This window comes from Hibiscus syriacus, unplaced genomic scaffold, assembly GCF_006381635.1.
Source record: "Hibiscus syriacus cultivar Baekdansim isolate YM2019G1 unplaced genomic scaffold, ASM638163v2 tig00111027_pilon, whole genome shotgun sequence".
Classification (NCBI taxonomy): Eukaryota; Viridiplantae; Streptophyta; class Magnoliopsida; order Malvales; family Malvaceae; genus Hibiscus; species Hibiscus syriacus.
This window is the reverse complement of record NW_024062960.1, coordinates 1845891-1862297: the sequence shown is the minus strand read 5'-3', so window position 1 is coordinate 1862297 and position 16407 is coordinate 1845891. Positions and strand designations below refer to the sequence as shown.

Sequence of the window (16407 nt, the reverse complement as noted above, 5' to 3'; positions counted from 1 at the left end):
TGAATATAATAAATTAAGTTGAGAGAATCACCATAGGATGAGTCTTTTGTAACAACTCAAATTTCATATTCAATTTTCGGATGTTGAGCCGAATCTTAGATGCCTCATTTATCAAGTGTTATAGGTTTGTTAGGCCAAGAATTGGGTTAGATTGGTGGTCCAAAACATGTTAAAAGATTTTTGAATTTACATTTTATAGTTCTTCTCTCATTTTTTTTTCCATTTCTTCATCTTCTTCTTCCCAAAGAACTTTATTTTTTTCTCTATTGTTCTTATTTCAAGATGATAAATTTTTAAGTTACACCACCCATCAACAGCTCTTGAGCTTTAAAAAATAGTGCCTAAGCTCAACCCAAATTTAAGAAAAGGTTAAGAAAAAAAAGTTTTTCAATCCCCTTTTCACTCATTTATGTATTTTAAAGGTTATTTTTTTTTTTAATTTCAACATGAAAGATGTCATTTTGATTTTTTTTTCTTTTTTGATTTAAGCTTACAATGAAAATGTGTAGACCTCCAAAGTTAGAGAGAAGGAAAAAGATAATAAATGTGATGTATTGTTGATTACTTAAAACATGTGTTTGTTGTATCCGCTCGAGCAATAACGAACATACGCTAGTGTTTATCAATCGAGTTTAACTATATGCATGTATGCATATATGTACAAGAATGTGTATGCATGATTACCTTACTTGGTCGTAACATATTTGCATATCTACTTTCAAATGATGTTAAACACCTGAAATGCTTATGTTATATTTATGCTCGACTTACATGCATTATATACTTGATGCATCAGTAGAATAATTGTGTATTACTGAACTTATAAAGTTCAATGCTTAAATTTACTTTTATCAGATAAATAAACTTTGATGGCATTCGAATTAGGGTATCGACATCTTCGAAGTAGTTCCAACCGTTGTCATATATGAATATCATAGATATATATATATATATATATATATATAGTCATAAAGAGGAATGAGCCTAGATAGGCTTATAATAAGGTGGATCAAATTTATCCTTATCTAAAAGATATTGAACCCAATGATCCAACAAGTCTTATTGAAACCAATGATCCAACAAGTCTTATTGAAACCAATGATCCAGTGACCATCAAGATCACGAATAATGCCTCCAATCGAGGCAATATTAGATACATGTAATATCGAAGCATCGACATTAAGGCAGAAACCATCTTGCTTAGGGGGTTGCCATTGAATAGGAATAGATTCCAAACTAGTCTGGGAGGAACTCCACTTTTGCAAATTGTTTTAATTTATGTATACTACTAATTAATAAATTTTATGATAATTTAGATTGTTTGATTTTGAGAAATGATTTTGTAAAAGAGAAATTGTGGATAGTTTAGTGATTCAATATGTTACTCTCGAACTCGCCTAATATTTTGGATTGATTTTGAAATGTTACACATTTATAATGTTCGATTTGAAATAATCGATAAAAATGAAATATCAATAATTAAAAATGTGTCTTTATTTTATATGTTTTTAAAACGCAGTTTGTACCCCTTTTTCACATTAATTAAAGAAATGAATAAATTTGATAAAATACCAAAGAAATTAGAAATAATAAAATGATAGAAATATAAAGATCTTGTTAAAATATGAACACAAATATTAGCCTCACTATAAAAAATTACAAAAATATTAAATAACTCCAAACTATATAATAAATCAAATTAATATCTGCCAGGTGTAATTATTACCACCTGTAAAGACAACTTTATGTTGTTGGAAGAGGTTATGGAAATCTGAAAGCTCATGAAACTCATCACTCCAAAGTTGTCGTTGTTAAGGAAAACAAAAGAATGATTTTGAAGTTCCTCTTCTGATTCTTTGAAAAATCACTCAGATTTCTCAGATTTATTCATCTTCTCTTTCAAAATGACAGTTCTCTCTTTCTTCACCAGAGCTTCAAGGGCTTTCAATGGCTACCCTGCTTCCTCTAAGCTTTTGCTTCTCTGTACTCTCAGTCTCAGGTTCCTTCTCGTTTGTTTTTTTTCCCAGGAAAAAAAACCCACTTTTTAAAAACCGTTTTTGCCTTGTTTTCTCTCTCTCTCTCTCTCTCTCTCTCTCTCTCTCATTTTGTAGTTCTTTTGGCTTCTGTTTGATTTCCGTGTACTGTAATGGAAATAGTGAAAAGTGAAATTATTCACACATTCATATACATATTTTTAGATTGTCGACATTCAAATCAAAACTTGAACTTTGATTTTCCCAGCTCTTGGTGCTTAGTGTTTAGATAAGCAGATCATCTGGTGGATCAACAGGGTAAATCTAATCTAATAGTACTATCAAGCTTACGTTTTTAATTTACTAAAATTTTAGCTTCTTAAGCTTTGCTTAGATTGTCATCTAATTCCATGGTATAATGTCAAAGAATTTTCGAGGAAATGAATTTCTGGTTGATATTAGATCTGGGATTATAAGCATTGCGGCCTCAAGAATAGTCGGAAAAATGAAATCTTTAGACGTTGAAATTTTACTTTGCTTTTCAGCATGTTCTACAATGTAAATTTTAGAGAAAGCACATTGTTTTACCAGGTAGACTGATTACCTGTTGTTATTGAATTTGTGCAGTGGTGGAGGTGTTGTGGCTTACTCGGAATCGCTAGAAGATGTTAGCAAAACCAGTGTTCAAGTGAATGAAAAAGACAGCAAGAAAAAGAGAGTGGTGGTCCTCGGAACGGGGTGGGCTGGCATTCGTTTCCTTAAGGATCTTGATGTTTCAGCTTATGATGTTCAGGTTGTTTCACCTCGGAAATATTTCGTGTTCACCCCGTTGTTGCCTAGTGTCAACTGTGGAACTGTTGAAGCACGGAGCATTGTAGAGCCTGTCCGAAACATGATAAAGAAGGTAGATGAAAGAAACTAGAGCAGCACAATATCGTTTTTCCTCTTCTCTATATTTGTATTGTAGGTGCTAAATGATATACTTGGACATATATGCATGCCGATGCATACATAGGTACAGTTTCATGGATATTGCAGCGAGGGTTTTCAACGTCTCGTTTGCTTAATTAATCTGATCATTTGTAAGAGAATAGAAATGTTGTTCAAATGCAATTTATTTTGTTGAATGACAGAAATGGAGAAATACGGTTTTGGGAAGCTGAATGTATGAAAATTGATGCTGCAAACAAGAAACTTTTGTGCCGTCATACCGGTGAAAATAACTTGGTGGGAAATGACGAATTCTCTTTGGATTATGATTATTTAGTTATAGCTGTGGGAGCACAAGCAAACACATTTAACACCCCGGGTGTCCTTGAGAACTGCCACTTCCTGAAGGTAGGGTCATTTTTTATCATACCATATATATTATAGTAAAATGGACAATCGATAGCATTTTAAAACTCTTCCTTTTGTAAATAAAGTCTATCCAGTTCCCCACTTGAATGCAGGAAGTTGAGGATGCACAAAAGATACGCAGGAGTGTTATCAACTGTTTTGAGAAGGCTGTTCTTCCCGGCTTAACCGAAGAAGAACGAAGGATAAACCTTCATTTTGTAATTGTCGGAGGGGGACCTACTGGTGTGGAGTTTGCAGCAGAGCTGCATGACTTTGTTAATGAGGATTTGGTCAACTTATATCCTTCAGTTAAAGATCTAGTGAAAATAACAGTGATTCAATCAGGGGACCATATTCTGAACATGTAAGGGGATGCGATTTTCCATTTTATTTCCTCGATACGGCTTTTAAATTTTTGTGGCTGAAGATTGAATTATAGTCTTTCCTTATGCCACTTATTCTGTTTATCCTTCTTTCTTTCATTTTCTGGCATATTCTATGTCTGAATTCTAAACATGTTAGGGTACTAGTTCCATTTTCTTCTTCATGAGGTACATGTAGTGTGACTTATAAATTGGACTGCAGTCTATAGACAAAATCGCAAAGAACTTAGCAGATTTTACATTCACTGCAGGTTTGATGAACGGATAAGTTGCTTTGCTGAGCAGAAATTTAGCAGAGATGGTATTGATGTTCAAACCGGATGTCGTGTTATTAGCCTTTCCGATAAGGAAATCACTACGAAGATCAAGTCAACAGGAGAGGTTTGTTCTGTATCCATTGGATTGGTTGTCTGGTCTACTGGTGTTGAGACTCAACATGTTGTGAAGGACTATGGCGCAAATCGGGCAGGTGCGAAAATTCTTTTCCTTTGAAATGCAGAATTATCTGTATTCAATAGATTTATGCACAGAGTACCAATTTAAAGTACCTAAAAGTTTAAAACTTTTACTTTGCAAAAACCCAAAAAACAAGACACTACATAACAAGATATCCTGAAAATGGAGCTAATCATCGTACTCCACTGGTTTAGAAAACACTGCAAAGCCGAAGTTGGAGTATCCAAATTCATCGAGAATCAGCAGTTAATCACAAGACGAAAATTGCGACGGTACTTAACAACCGTAATGCCATTATCAGAAGTTATATTTTGAAGTTAAAGTTACTGAATAAAGACAAGAAAAATGATCCCAAATCCTGATTGAATAGAGGTGTTAGTAATGGCTTCGACTTTGAAATCGTAACAGTCTATTATGATTTTATCTGTTGTCCCTAGGAGTAATGGTGTGTTAATTTCGGACAAACTTACCTCTTACACTCTTATCTTAAATTGTCAAGTTTGAAATTAATGTTTGTTTTGCAGACGGGTCACTTACGATAAGATTCACATTTCAGGCTAACAGACCTGTTCTAGCAACCGATGAATGGTTGAGAGTAAAAGGAAGTGAAGATGTGTATGCCCTTGGTGATTGTGCCACTATAGATCAGCGTAAAGTCATGGTAATTCCCTTTGACCATTTGAGTTTATTTTTGCAATATCAGTTTTGGTTTGATTGAAACTACCAAAATCTTTAATGTCCATGTGTGAAATTTTGACGAAGATTATGGATTGTAATTTTCCATCTTGTTTTTTCAGGAAGGCATCTCTGCCATATTCAAGGCTGCAGACAAAGATAACTCTGGTTTCTTAACTATTCAAGAATTTGAAGACGTTATAGATAATATCCTTGAAAGGTATCCTCAAGTGAAACACTATTTGAGGAGCAAGCATCTGAGGGATGTAACCGATCTGTTGAAAGATCCCGAGGGGAACCATAGAGATGAAGTTGACATCGAAGGGTTTAAGATATTCACCTTGTTGTGTTCACTATCAATACAATGGTGATGCTAACAATCCATCTGTTGCGATTTCTGCGTTTGGAAGTGCAAATGCAGGAACTGTATCGCTTCCGAAAACCCTTTTTGCAACCGACATTGATGACACTTTGTTGGCTAAATCATTCAAAACTGATGTTTCTACCATTGAAGCTCTCAAGGCTGACCTTGCTTCCTTGTTAAAGATGTTATGGTTCCTTGTTTTGTTTTTCTTCCCCCCCCCCCAAATTGTGGTTTTATTTTGAATCACAATCTCTGGTATTGGCAGAGGTTTATGCATTTCCATTTTGAATTTAATTGGTTGTATCCATTTTAATTCATCTTGAATATATATATATATATATAGATTTATATAAGTTTTATATGTTTTTCTTAAATCGTTAAATTCTTAAAAATGAATTTAACAAATGTATGAATGAGATTAACTTTAAGAATGGACGATGATAAAAAAACAAGTAGATTATTCTTAATTTAAAAGTTTTAATCCTAGTCATTAAATTCAATTAATTCAATCATATAAAATTTAAAAGTTTTACGTTAGTGAATCTTAACCCGATATTAATAGGTTAAACTACAAATTTCATCACAACATTCTTTGCTCTTATTTTGGTTACTAAAATTTAATTTTTTTAATGTTGTTACTGAACTTTAATGTCGCTTCGATTTGATTACTTAATGACGTTATGATATGACAGATGACACCAAAACTTATTTTTTATTTTTGCTTTTTTTCTCTTTTCTTCATCTTATTTTCTCTCCGTATGTGTAGATTTTGACCATCGTCGATTGTGACCAACGATGACTGACGAGTTTCAAAATTTCTTAACAAACTCGTTCAGTCCTCTTGAATGTAAATTCAATATCCATTTAACCAAAACTCGTCTCAAGCCCCATGTTGTGCGCTTTGAGGAGAGAAAATCGATCTTAATTGCTGGATGGAGCCTTGACGAAGATATGTTGCTCTCCACCCTAAAAGGGAGCTCCCAATCATTAAGATCTTCAAATAAAGGTACGGTGAACTTTTTCCTTTTCTTTTCTTTTTTGATTTATTCTTTTCAATCATTAAGATATGTAAAGGGGTGAACATTTTGTTTAAGAAAAGAAAAAGAAAAGTGAGATGGATAAGATATAACTTTCACGTCAGTATACAATAAAGAAATATATTTATTTTTTTATCTCTCTATAATTTTATAAGTTCTTGACTCAAAAATTTTAAAAATTGTTCCTCTAACTTAAAATCTTCCGTTGGTTACTATCCATCACTTTAGGCCAAGTTTGCCTACCCCATGTACTGCGTATTGTTGTTGTGTTATGCCATGTGCAATTAACCCCCAGCGTAACTTCCATCTACTTTCTCTCCTGTAATAAATACCATCACCTCCTATATGCCATTTCCTCATCTTCTTCGATTCTTGTCAGCAGATATTATTACATCAAGCAGAGCATATAGCAATGGCAAGCTCGCCTAATGTCTCCGGCCACTTCGGCTCTGCAGAGCATGCAACAAAGAGATTGTCACTAAAATTAGAGTCCAACTTGACTCGATTTGAGACCTAGTTGAGACCGTTACGGACCTTACGGTGGCCCGAAACCAAAAAAATGAAGATAAATGCTTGTAACAATGGCTCCAAACTCAGACTCTTCTATTCACAAGTCCGTAACTAGAGATCTGATTTTAGAGACATCAAGCTTTGTCCCTGGACAGAATTTAAGTTCTTTTTCTGGGTTCAGTTTTTTTATGGCAGGATGGAGAAACTGGCAATAAGAACGAGTATATAAGCATTCATCTATCTCAAACTACATGTCACACAATATCCCAAATCAACATTGTTTCTCTTAAATGAGTAAATTATTCCTTAGGTCCTTGGACTATTCAATGTAGAGCAAACCCCCTCTATTACTTTTTCAGCCAATTAGACCCAATTCCCTATCCAATAAATTCATTTGATCTACCAACCGGGTCAACAAGAGCTTGTGTCAACACAAGAATGTTGACCCAAAAGTTTGAGTCGTTAGAAATAGTCTGCACGACTAACACAGCAGGAGTTGAAAGTTTTGAATAAATATTAACTGAAATGAGAGATTTTTTTTTTGTGTGAATGTGATTTGCGTTGCCGATCGTTGTAGTTTTGAAAAGGAAGGCTCTTATTTCCTTATTCTCGTTACATTTTTTTGCCGTCTCTCTTGGTTTTTTTAGATCTGTGCTTTTTTTTTTTTTTTAAATTCTTCATTTAGCTTCTTGACAGCTTCATCTTCTTAAGAGCAGGAAACCAATTGTAGCTGGATCTCAACTAGCTTGTTCTTCTTGAGTACTTGTTTTACTGTGGCTATTTGGTAGCTTTTGCATCCTTCTGTTTTGGGGATTTTCTGGGTATCCTCATTTTTTGTAATCTGCACGTTTGGGTTCACGATCCGTTAGATAAATCACATTGGGGTCGATGTTTTTTCCTTAGGGACTTGAAGTGTCAGCAGATACATTTTCATCAAATTTTCTCGTTTTATTTGTTCTTTTTATTAACTTAAAATATTCATAATCACATTGTTGTTTTTGTTTTTAGTTTTTAGCTTGCATTTTCCACTTTAAACGTGAATGCTAATTCTTTTTCTGTAAAGTGTATGCAATTTGAGATTTTTTTTACGAACGGTAATTTTGCTTTGATTCTGAATTTATAAATTTTACGAACGGTTGGTGGTTTAAAACTAGTTGTGCAGTTACCTTTGTTTAAATCCGTTTGATTACCCGTTTGGATTCATTTTTCATAGTTACTCATAGCTTCGGCTATAGATGATTACTTGAGGTCATGTCCTTCTTTTAGATCTCATAGGGCGTATAGGGGGAGGGCTCGACAGAGTGGTGTCAAGGAGACTAGACTTAGTGTTTGTTCGTTGAATGTAGGCACATTAAATGCTAGGCTGCTGGAGCTGACCAACGTACTTAGTAATAGGAAAATAGATTTTGCATGTATTCAGGAGACTAGGTGGAAAGGGAATCGCGCCAGAGAGTGTAATGGGTACAAGTTGTGGTATTCAGGCGTAGATAACGCTAGAAATGGGGTGGGTATCTTGGTATCCTCTAAGCTTAAGGAAAATGTAGTCGAAGTTTGTAGATACCGGGATAGGATCATGATGATTAAGGTTATTATAGAAGATGAAGTGGTGAATGTCCTTTCAGTGTATGCCCCACACGTTGGCCTAGGTGAGGGGGAGAAACGTTATTTCTGGGATCAGTTAGATGATGTACTTAGGAGCATTCCGGAGGACCAAAGAGTTTTCATAGGGGGAGACTTCAATGGCCATATAGGTAGTGCAACCGATGAGTATGACGGTGTTCATGTGGGTTTCGGTTTTGGTAGTAGGAACGAGGAGGGGAGTACGTTGCTTGAATTTGCTAATGCACATGATATGGTGGTCACTAACTCCTTCTTTAACAAGAGAGATGTGAACTTGATTACATTCCATAGCAGGGGACATTGTACCCAAATCGACTACATCCTGTTTGAAATCGGGATCGATGGGCTTGCATTGACTGTAAGGTGTTCCCAGAAGAGGCATGTGCATCACAACACAGATTGTTGGTTTGGTGTTCCGCGTACGCCATGGGCGGAGCACTCATAGGAGGGCTATACTTGGTAAACCTAAGATCCTTTGGAAGAACTTACATGGAGCGACAATTGATGACTTTAGGAGTAAGGTTTTGTCTAATATAGATTTTGGAACTACAAACTCAAATAATGCAGATATGTTATGGAAAAATATGGAAAGTTCCATCAGAGAGGTGGGCATAAACACCCTTAGGTTGTCGATAGGGAAGGTCAAGGAGCATAAAGAATCGTGGTGGTGGAACGACGAAGTCCAAACTAAGGTGAAGACAAAGCAAACTTGTTCAAGGAGTTTCTACAATGCAATGACGAAGAAAGATCGAGAGCTAAACAAAGATACAAGGAAGCAAAGCGGGAAGCCAAGAAAACGGTGGTTAAAGCAAATGATAAGGCATACGAGGAAATGTGCAAGAGATTATACACCAAGGAAGGACAAAACGACATCTTCAGACTTGCAAAATCCAGGAGAATAAGAAAAAGGATCTAAGTAGCATTAGGTTTATTAATGACAACAATGGTGTTCTTTTAGTGAAAGATCATGATATTAAGAGGGTTTGGGGTAGTTACTTCTTTGGCTTATTTAATGACGATGCCTCTCCCTGTAGAGATAGTACCGTTGATGGGTCAACCGACCATCATACTACGACCAATGACTGCCCTACAAGTATGATTGAGTTTGAGGAAGTCAAAATGACACTTAGAAAGATGGAGAGGGACAAAGCTGTCGGTCCAGATCAAATTCCTATCACTGTGTGGTTGGCCCTAGGAGAAGAGGGAGTTAAGTGGTTGACCACATCTTTAATATTATTTTAGAGACTGCCAAGATGCCAGAGGAGTGGAGAGAGTCTACGGTGATACCAATCTTTAAGAATAAAGGAGATCCCCAACGTTGTGGTAACTACAGAGGTATTAAACTACTCAGCCATACCATGAAGCTATTGGAAAGGGTGATAGAGGCTAGGTTGAGATAGGTTACTAGGGTTTCGGAAAACCAATTTGGCTTTATGCCAGGCAGGTCTACTACGGAGGCGATTCATCTACTTCAACGGCTTATGGAGAAATATAGGGAAAAAATAGAGATCTGCACATGGCGTTCATTGACCTTGAGAAGGCATATGATAGCGTTCCCCGCGATACGATCTGGAAGACCTTGGAAACGAGACGGATCCCAACTGCTTATATCCAGGCAATTCGTGATATGTACTGTAGATCTACTACATACGTCAAGACTACAGTTGGCGACATCGAGGCATTCCCGGTGGAAATCGGACTCCACCAGGGGTCGGCTCTTAGCCCTTACATTTTCGCCTTGATTATGACGACATCTTTTGTACGACACCAGACGGTGTTCCATGGTGTATGCTTTTCGCTGATGACATTGTCCTAGTTGTTGAAACAAAAACTGAGCTGAATAGTAGACTGACTACCTGGAAGACTGCTTTGGAAGAAAAAGGTCTAAGGATCAATATTGAAAAGACAGAGTATTTATGTTCAAACTTTAGTGGGAACCAATACGATGAAGGTGAACAAGTATGCATAAAAGGACACGTTCTCTCCTCAAAGGATTGTTTCAAGTACCTAGGGTCTATGATACATAAGGATGAGGGTGTAGATGATGACGTTACACACCGTATAAAGGCGGGATGGCTAAAGTGGAGGGCTGCTACTGGAGTTTTGTGTGACAAGAAGGTGCCTCAAAAACTTAAGGGAAAAATTTATAGAATGGCAATAAGACCAGCGCTGCTGTATGAATCAGAATGTTGGACAATCAAGAAGGATCACGTAAGGAGGATGGAGGCCGCAGAAATGAGAATGCTTTGATGGGCATGTGGTAGGACTCTGTGGGACATGACACCAAACTCTGCTATTAGAATGTCCTTGGGGATGGTGCCTGTATCCGAAAAATTAAGGGAGGGAAGACTACGGTGGTTTGGGCATGTCCTTAAGCGAAAACCGTCGGATGCGGTCAGGAGAGTAGAGTTGATTACAATCGACAGTGCCAGAAGGAGAGGAAGACCAAGGCGGAAATGGGAAGACTGCTTGAGATCTGATTTGAAGGATTTAGCCCTTACTGAGGATATGACATCTGATAGAAAAGTATGGAGACTTAAGACCAGGGTAGCCGATTAGTGCAGGTCAGAGCCATAGGGTGTAACATTTCTGTCTTCTTTTTATGCATTTGTCGTAATTTCCATGACTTCTACTTTTTATACGTTTCTGTCATTGGAATTAATGAAGGCTTAGAACTAGGGTATCGGATCATTATTGTCTTAGTTTAGGTTTTAACTCATTTGACTTTATCCCTTCGCGTAGCTTGCTATCGTTGACTTCTGTGTATCATTCTCTTCATGTTTACTCTTTTTAATTTTATTCGGGTCTTACGTTTTCTGTCTATATGTAGAGATTATTATGCAGAAATTTATTAGCAGAGATTACTTCCCATTACAGACGCGCATATGAAGACTGTATATGAAGACTGTTCAAATATGTATTTATTTATTTATACATACATTGCATTTTATCTTTATTTTTAATTTTCTGACTACCGGAAGTCTTCCACGGAAGCTGCTCTCAAACATGCGTTGGGGGCAGCCTACTACCCTACCTCCCCTTACCCCCATTGCATATGAGAATAAGGTTTTGTTGTTGTTGTTGATGTGAAATGAGAGAATTTTTTGTGATACCATACGTAGCTGATGGACCATGAACCAAAGATACATTTGGAAGAGTAAGACTGTATTGGAAAAATTACATAATACATAGGTGTGTACATCAACCACCAAATTGGAAACAGTACACAAGCTGACACTTTGAGCCTAATCCATGAAGGTTACTGTCTTCTAACTCGGACAACAAAAACCGGATCGAAGTATCACGAAAGATTATAAGCACATTGAGTAAAAAGATTGAATTACTAGCTTAGGTATTGGTATTCACCCAAACATTTCTTGATGGCCTCGTTGGCCGAAGGTGATTCTGATTTTTCTTCCCTTTTCTTCTTCTCCCTGCATTTCCAAAAACATTTCAGATGACAAACACATTTAGCGTTGATCGTATCCGTACAGGACATGTTCATAAAAAAAGTTTCTTGTTACTGCACGAGGTTTGTGTCTAAACGATTGGTTGTTCTTTCAAGAGGTTCGATAGCACGATTTTAATGTGTAAATGCTCTCTTGTGGATTATATATGTTGAACTGCATTACAGAATACAGGGAAGGAAAAAGAATTTACCTCTCAACATACTCCTTGAGCAACTCTTTTGCTTGAACAAGCTTGGAAAGCAGATTCCTATACACACCAAGATCTCGATCCACACTTCGTTTGTTAATGTTTAAGGCTGCACAAAGCTGTTGTCCGAGTACCATAAGTTAAAATCATAGGTGCAGTCGTTACTTAAAGTTTGACATTGCCAGTTTCATTTGTGAACTGTTAATAATGATTCCGTTAATCCTTCAATGATTTAACAAGCATTAACTTATCCTGGCATCTTAGGCCTGCGGCTCCTGATAAATTCAACTAGTGTTAGGTGTAAGTAACTCCGAACTTAGTACAACGATATACCAAATGAAGTAAGGAGAGTAGAATTCCACCTTTTCTAACACTGTAGGTTCAGTTGCATTGGCCAGCTCAAGAAGACGAAACAACCCGACAGCAAAGAAACGACTATAGCTGAAACTCCCCTTACCCCCAGCTCTTTCCGCAATGTCTTTCAGTACAGCTTCAACTTCTCCATCTCTAGAAGAAAACTCAACAAGCGAAGTAGACGTTTGAGCTCGGGCCCATTCTTCCAATTTCTGAGCATCAGCCCTGTGAACAAGAGAACATTATAGGGAAACTCTCTTCTCATTTACTTCAAAGATACAGCTCAAATCCGCAGGCATATAAGGAATATAAACCCAGTTTCATCAACACTACTATATGCAATTCGATCGTCCTATTAGTGTTTGGTTCATTAATTCGTAAATGGAGACAAGGAAACTCGATAAACAAACCTGTACTGCTGGGGTTCCTCTTTTAAGGCATTGATATAAGCTTGGAAAATGGCCTCTCGATCCTCATCACTCGGATATCCTTCCATCAATTGATCATACACCGTAACCAAACCTAGGGCGAAAACCGGATCGTAGCTGTACGTCTTCTTGTACCTCATCAAATGTTGCTGCACAATCAGCTCCTGCAAAACCGCGTTGTACACACTGGGAATGGGGCGCTTATATGCTTTTAAAAAACTCGACTTTGTTTCGGAAACAGTTGGCGGGACATCTGAAAAATCAAACCCCAAAACAAAAACAAAAAAACATCAACAAAATCGAATAATTCGCACAGTTTAATTCCCTCTATCCTAGTTCCAGCATTGCAAAAAGAAGGCTAAAATTTAACTAACCAGTAACTGTGGACATGCAGCGAACAACGGAAGCCGAAGCAGCAGTGGAAGCTCGAAGACCAACGGAGTGATGTAAAAAGCATGTACGGAAACGGAATCCTTCGAAATTGGAAGACAGGTGACGAGACGACGAGACATTAAGTTTTCTGTCGCCGGAAGTTTGGCCGATTGCTGAGAAAGACAGAGAACTGACCGCCGCCATTGTTGTTCGAATCTATGTGTATTGAGTATGTATGCATATACAGAAAAGTGGGAAATTAGTGAGAAATTTTGGAATTTGGGGTTAAATCATAGTGGAAATCCAAGTTTTTGCATTTGGATCTAGAGTTGAAATTGAAGGGAAAAGGGGGGAGACGAGATAGAGAGGCTTATCCAGTTTTTGGAAAATGGGAAATGGGGGATTTTCTGTGAATTTAGGGAGGAGATTGTGAGGTTGCGACACGTGGCCTTTTGTTTCTTGTATACCCCTCTCTCTCCTACTTGTGTGGTTAGGCTTAGTATTTATAGTTTACTTACATTTTCCGAGGACTTTTAATCTGACCTAATATCATGGAATTGTATTTTTTTTATAAACACATTAAATTTAAAATAAATTGTATTTAAGTTTAGAATAAAAAATTTGATTTGATCTACTCGATATAATATTTTTTATATTCCTTTAAAAAGGTTTTTTATTTTATATTTTCTAAATATTTTTTTTAAGAATAGAAAAGCCTTTGAGTTGGAGCTAGATCTATTATGATTCTTTTGGGGTTTTAAATTATATAAAAATTATTTGGGTAAACTATGTGAATAGTTCTCTATGTTTTTTTATCAAATTGACTTTGGTTGTTAATTTAAAGATTAAAGGAAAATAGTCTCTAACGTTATCAATCATTCTGATTTTAGTTATTAACGTTATCGGTTCGTCCGATTTTAATCATTCAGCCGTTAATTCCCTTTAATCCTTTAACGTAAGTATTATGTGACAATTAAAATATAATAAATAAATCAACATAAGTCACCAGCCGTAAGTGACGTGGAATAAAAATTTATTAAAAAATCCCAAAACCCCCCCAAAACCCCACGTGTCTTCTTCTCATCCTCCTCCTCAACGTTGCATGGCGTTGCCTCTGTTTTGTGACAACTCAAGATCATCCTTGCAAGATGCAGCTGCCCTTGCTTGGAAATGTTGTTCCGTGAACACAACACCATTGGAACTGCAGTAGCTTGTCGATCTACCAAAAGTCAAACTTGTTGACGTCCTTGATATCAGTGTCCTTTCTTGTAAGTTTACATACATTTAAAACACAACAGAGTGGTTTGGGTTTAACCACGTTTGAGATCTTGGGTGCATATATTTGGAGAGCCAAGTAAGTTTACTTTTACGTAATGTGTAAGCTTTGTTACTTTGTATAGCTGAAACATAAATGGATGTTCATTGTTCATGCAAAAACGGTAAAAGCCTCAAAGATTCAAGGTGGTGAAATTGTGAAATGTGAAGTTTTTATATATAATGAATATCCGCTGAGTGGTAAAGCCGACATTGCATGTGAGCTACTAGAGAAATGGCTGCGCTGCATTGTACGCTAAAGTCAGTGTCGAGGACTTAATCGAGCAGTGGATTTCGGGTGGGGAGGTCCAATAACGGTGTTGCCACTTTCAACCAATTTCATTGGATAGTCAAATAAGAAGAATAGCGTGTACAACAACAACTACCTTTATCCGTGAAAAAGGAAACTTGGGAATATACGTAATTCTTTTCTGCTAAATTTCTCTCTCTCTTTCCTAAAAGAAATCATGGCACACTCTCTCAAGCTTGTCAACACTTTAAACCCTTTATTCTCCCCTGTATTATTTGATGAAGTATAAGGCAGAAAAAAGCATAGTTGAAGAAGAAGAAGAAGAAGAAGATCGAAAATGTTAGGGACCATTTTCCCTTAATTTTTAAACTTGTGACCCAAATTATTTTGGTAAAGTATACAAATGGTCCCTTGACTATAGGGTGATGTTTTATTGAGTCCCTCGACTATTAAAAGTTACAAAATGGTCATTCGACTATAGGGTGATGCTTTGTTGAGTCATTCGACTATTAAAACTTATAAAATGGTCGCCAGACTATTTAGTATATTCAAAACTTGTCCTTTTTTCGTTAAAAAAGTAGCAACATTCTGAGTTGGATGTTAACCTGATGACTGAGATGTGATAAATTTTGATCCAAAAATCTAAAAAAAAAACTTATCTCAGTCAACATGTTAACATTCAGCTTAGACTATTGTCAATTTTTTAGAGGAAAATGACGAGTTTGAAACACACTAAATAGTCAGGTGACCATTTTGTAACTTATGATAGTCGGGGGACTCAACAAAGCAACACCCTATAATTGAAGGACCATTTGTGTACTTTACCCCATTATTTTTTTATTTTACACTTTAAAAAATAAATTAAGAATAATTAGAATTTTAAACAATAAAAAATATGAATGTATTTTAATTTAATTTTTTGGAATTTCCTAACAATTTAAAGAAAATTTATATTTAAAAAATTAATTTTATTAAATATTTATTACACACAATAACATCTCATTAAATTATGTCAATTTTTAACAAAAAGTGAAATATTAATGTGGTGGACATGAAAGTAGAAATAATAAATTGATAAAAAGAATAATACATGGTGTAACATAAGAATTTAACTAGTGTGCATGTATTTAATTATTTTTTATTTCCAAATAAAATATAAAATAATTTAATCTTTAATTTAACATTTATATAAATTGAATACTGACGAGGATGAAATATTAACAAAAACTTAAATTTGGATAAGTGGCTAAATGGTCAGATATCATGCTCATGGTAGATGTTGACCATAAAAGAGAAAATGATGTAGAAATAAAAAAAATTATAAAATTTATCATGTAATGTTTATGTACGAATGTGAAAAAATAGTTGACTGATTAAAATAAAAATAAAGTAATAAATGAATTGCTAAATTGGTAGTTTATTCTAAATAATAGAAAAGGGCTAACTTTTATGGTGAAATATAAGATTAAGGATTAACGTGAAACAAAAAAATGTTTGGAGATTATTATGAATTTTAAAATAGTCGACATATAATTATAAAGATAATATTTATGCAATTTTTTTAAAATTATTAATAATAAATAGGGATTTAAATTACGATTATAATTTTCGATTGCGTAGTTGCTGCGAATTGTGGTCATATAAAATTTATATCTAATCAATGTGAAATATATTGG

General features: G+C 35.7%; 1 protein-coding gene and 1 pseudogene across 1 annotated transcript; one reads left to right on the top strand and one right to left on the bottom strand.

Annotated features, from left to right (window-relative positions):
- The first annotated feature begins 1813 nt into the window (after positions 1 to 1813).
- LOC120150991 lies at positions 1814 to 5211 on the top strand (annotated as a pseudogene).
- A 6311-nt stretch (positions 5212 to 11522) lies between these two features.
- Positions 11523 to 13549, bottom strand: LOC120150832 (protein THYLAKOID FORMATION1, chloroplastic-like). The gene is made up of 5 exons (XM_039163449.1): positions 13170 to 13549; positions 12778 to 13048; positions 12376 to 12592; positions 12017 to 12132; positions 11523 to 11790 (listed from the first exon to the last, which is right to left on the bottom strand). Exons 1-5 carry the CDS (start codon positions 13369 to 13371, stop codon positions 11700 to 11702), a joined length of 897 nt encoding a protein of 298 aa, XP_039019380.1. The 5' UTR covers positions 13372 to 13549; the 3' UTR covers positions 11523 to 11699.
- Positions 13550 to 16407: the final 2858 nt, after the last annotated feature.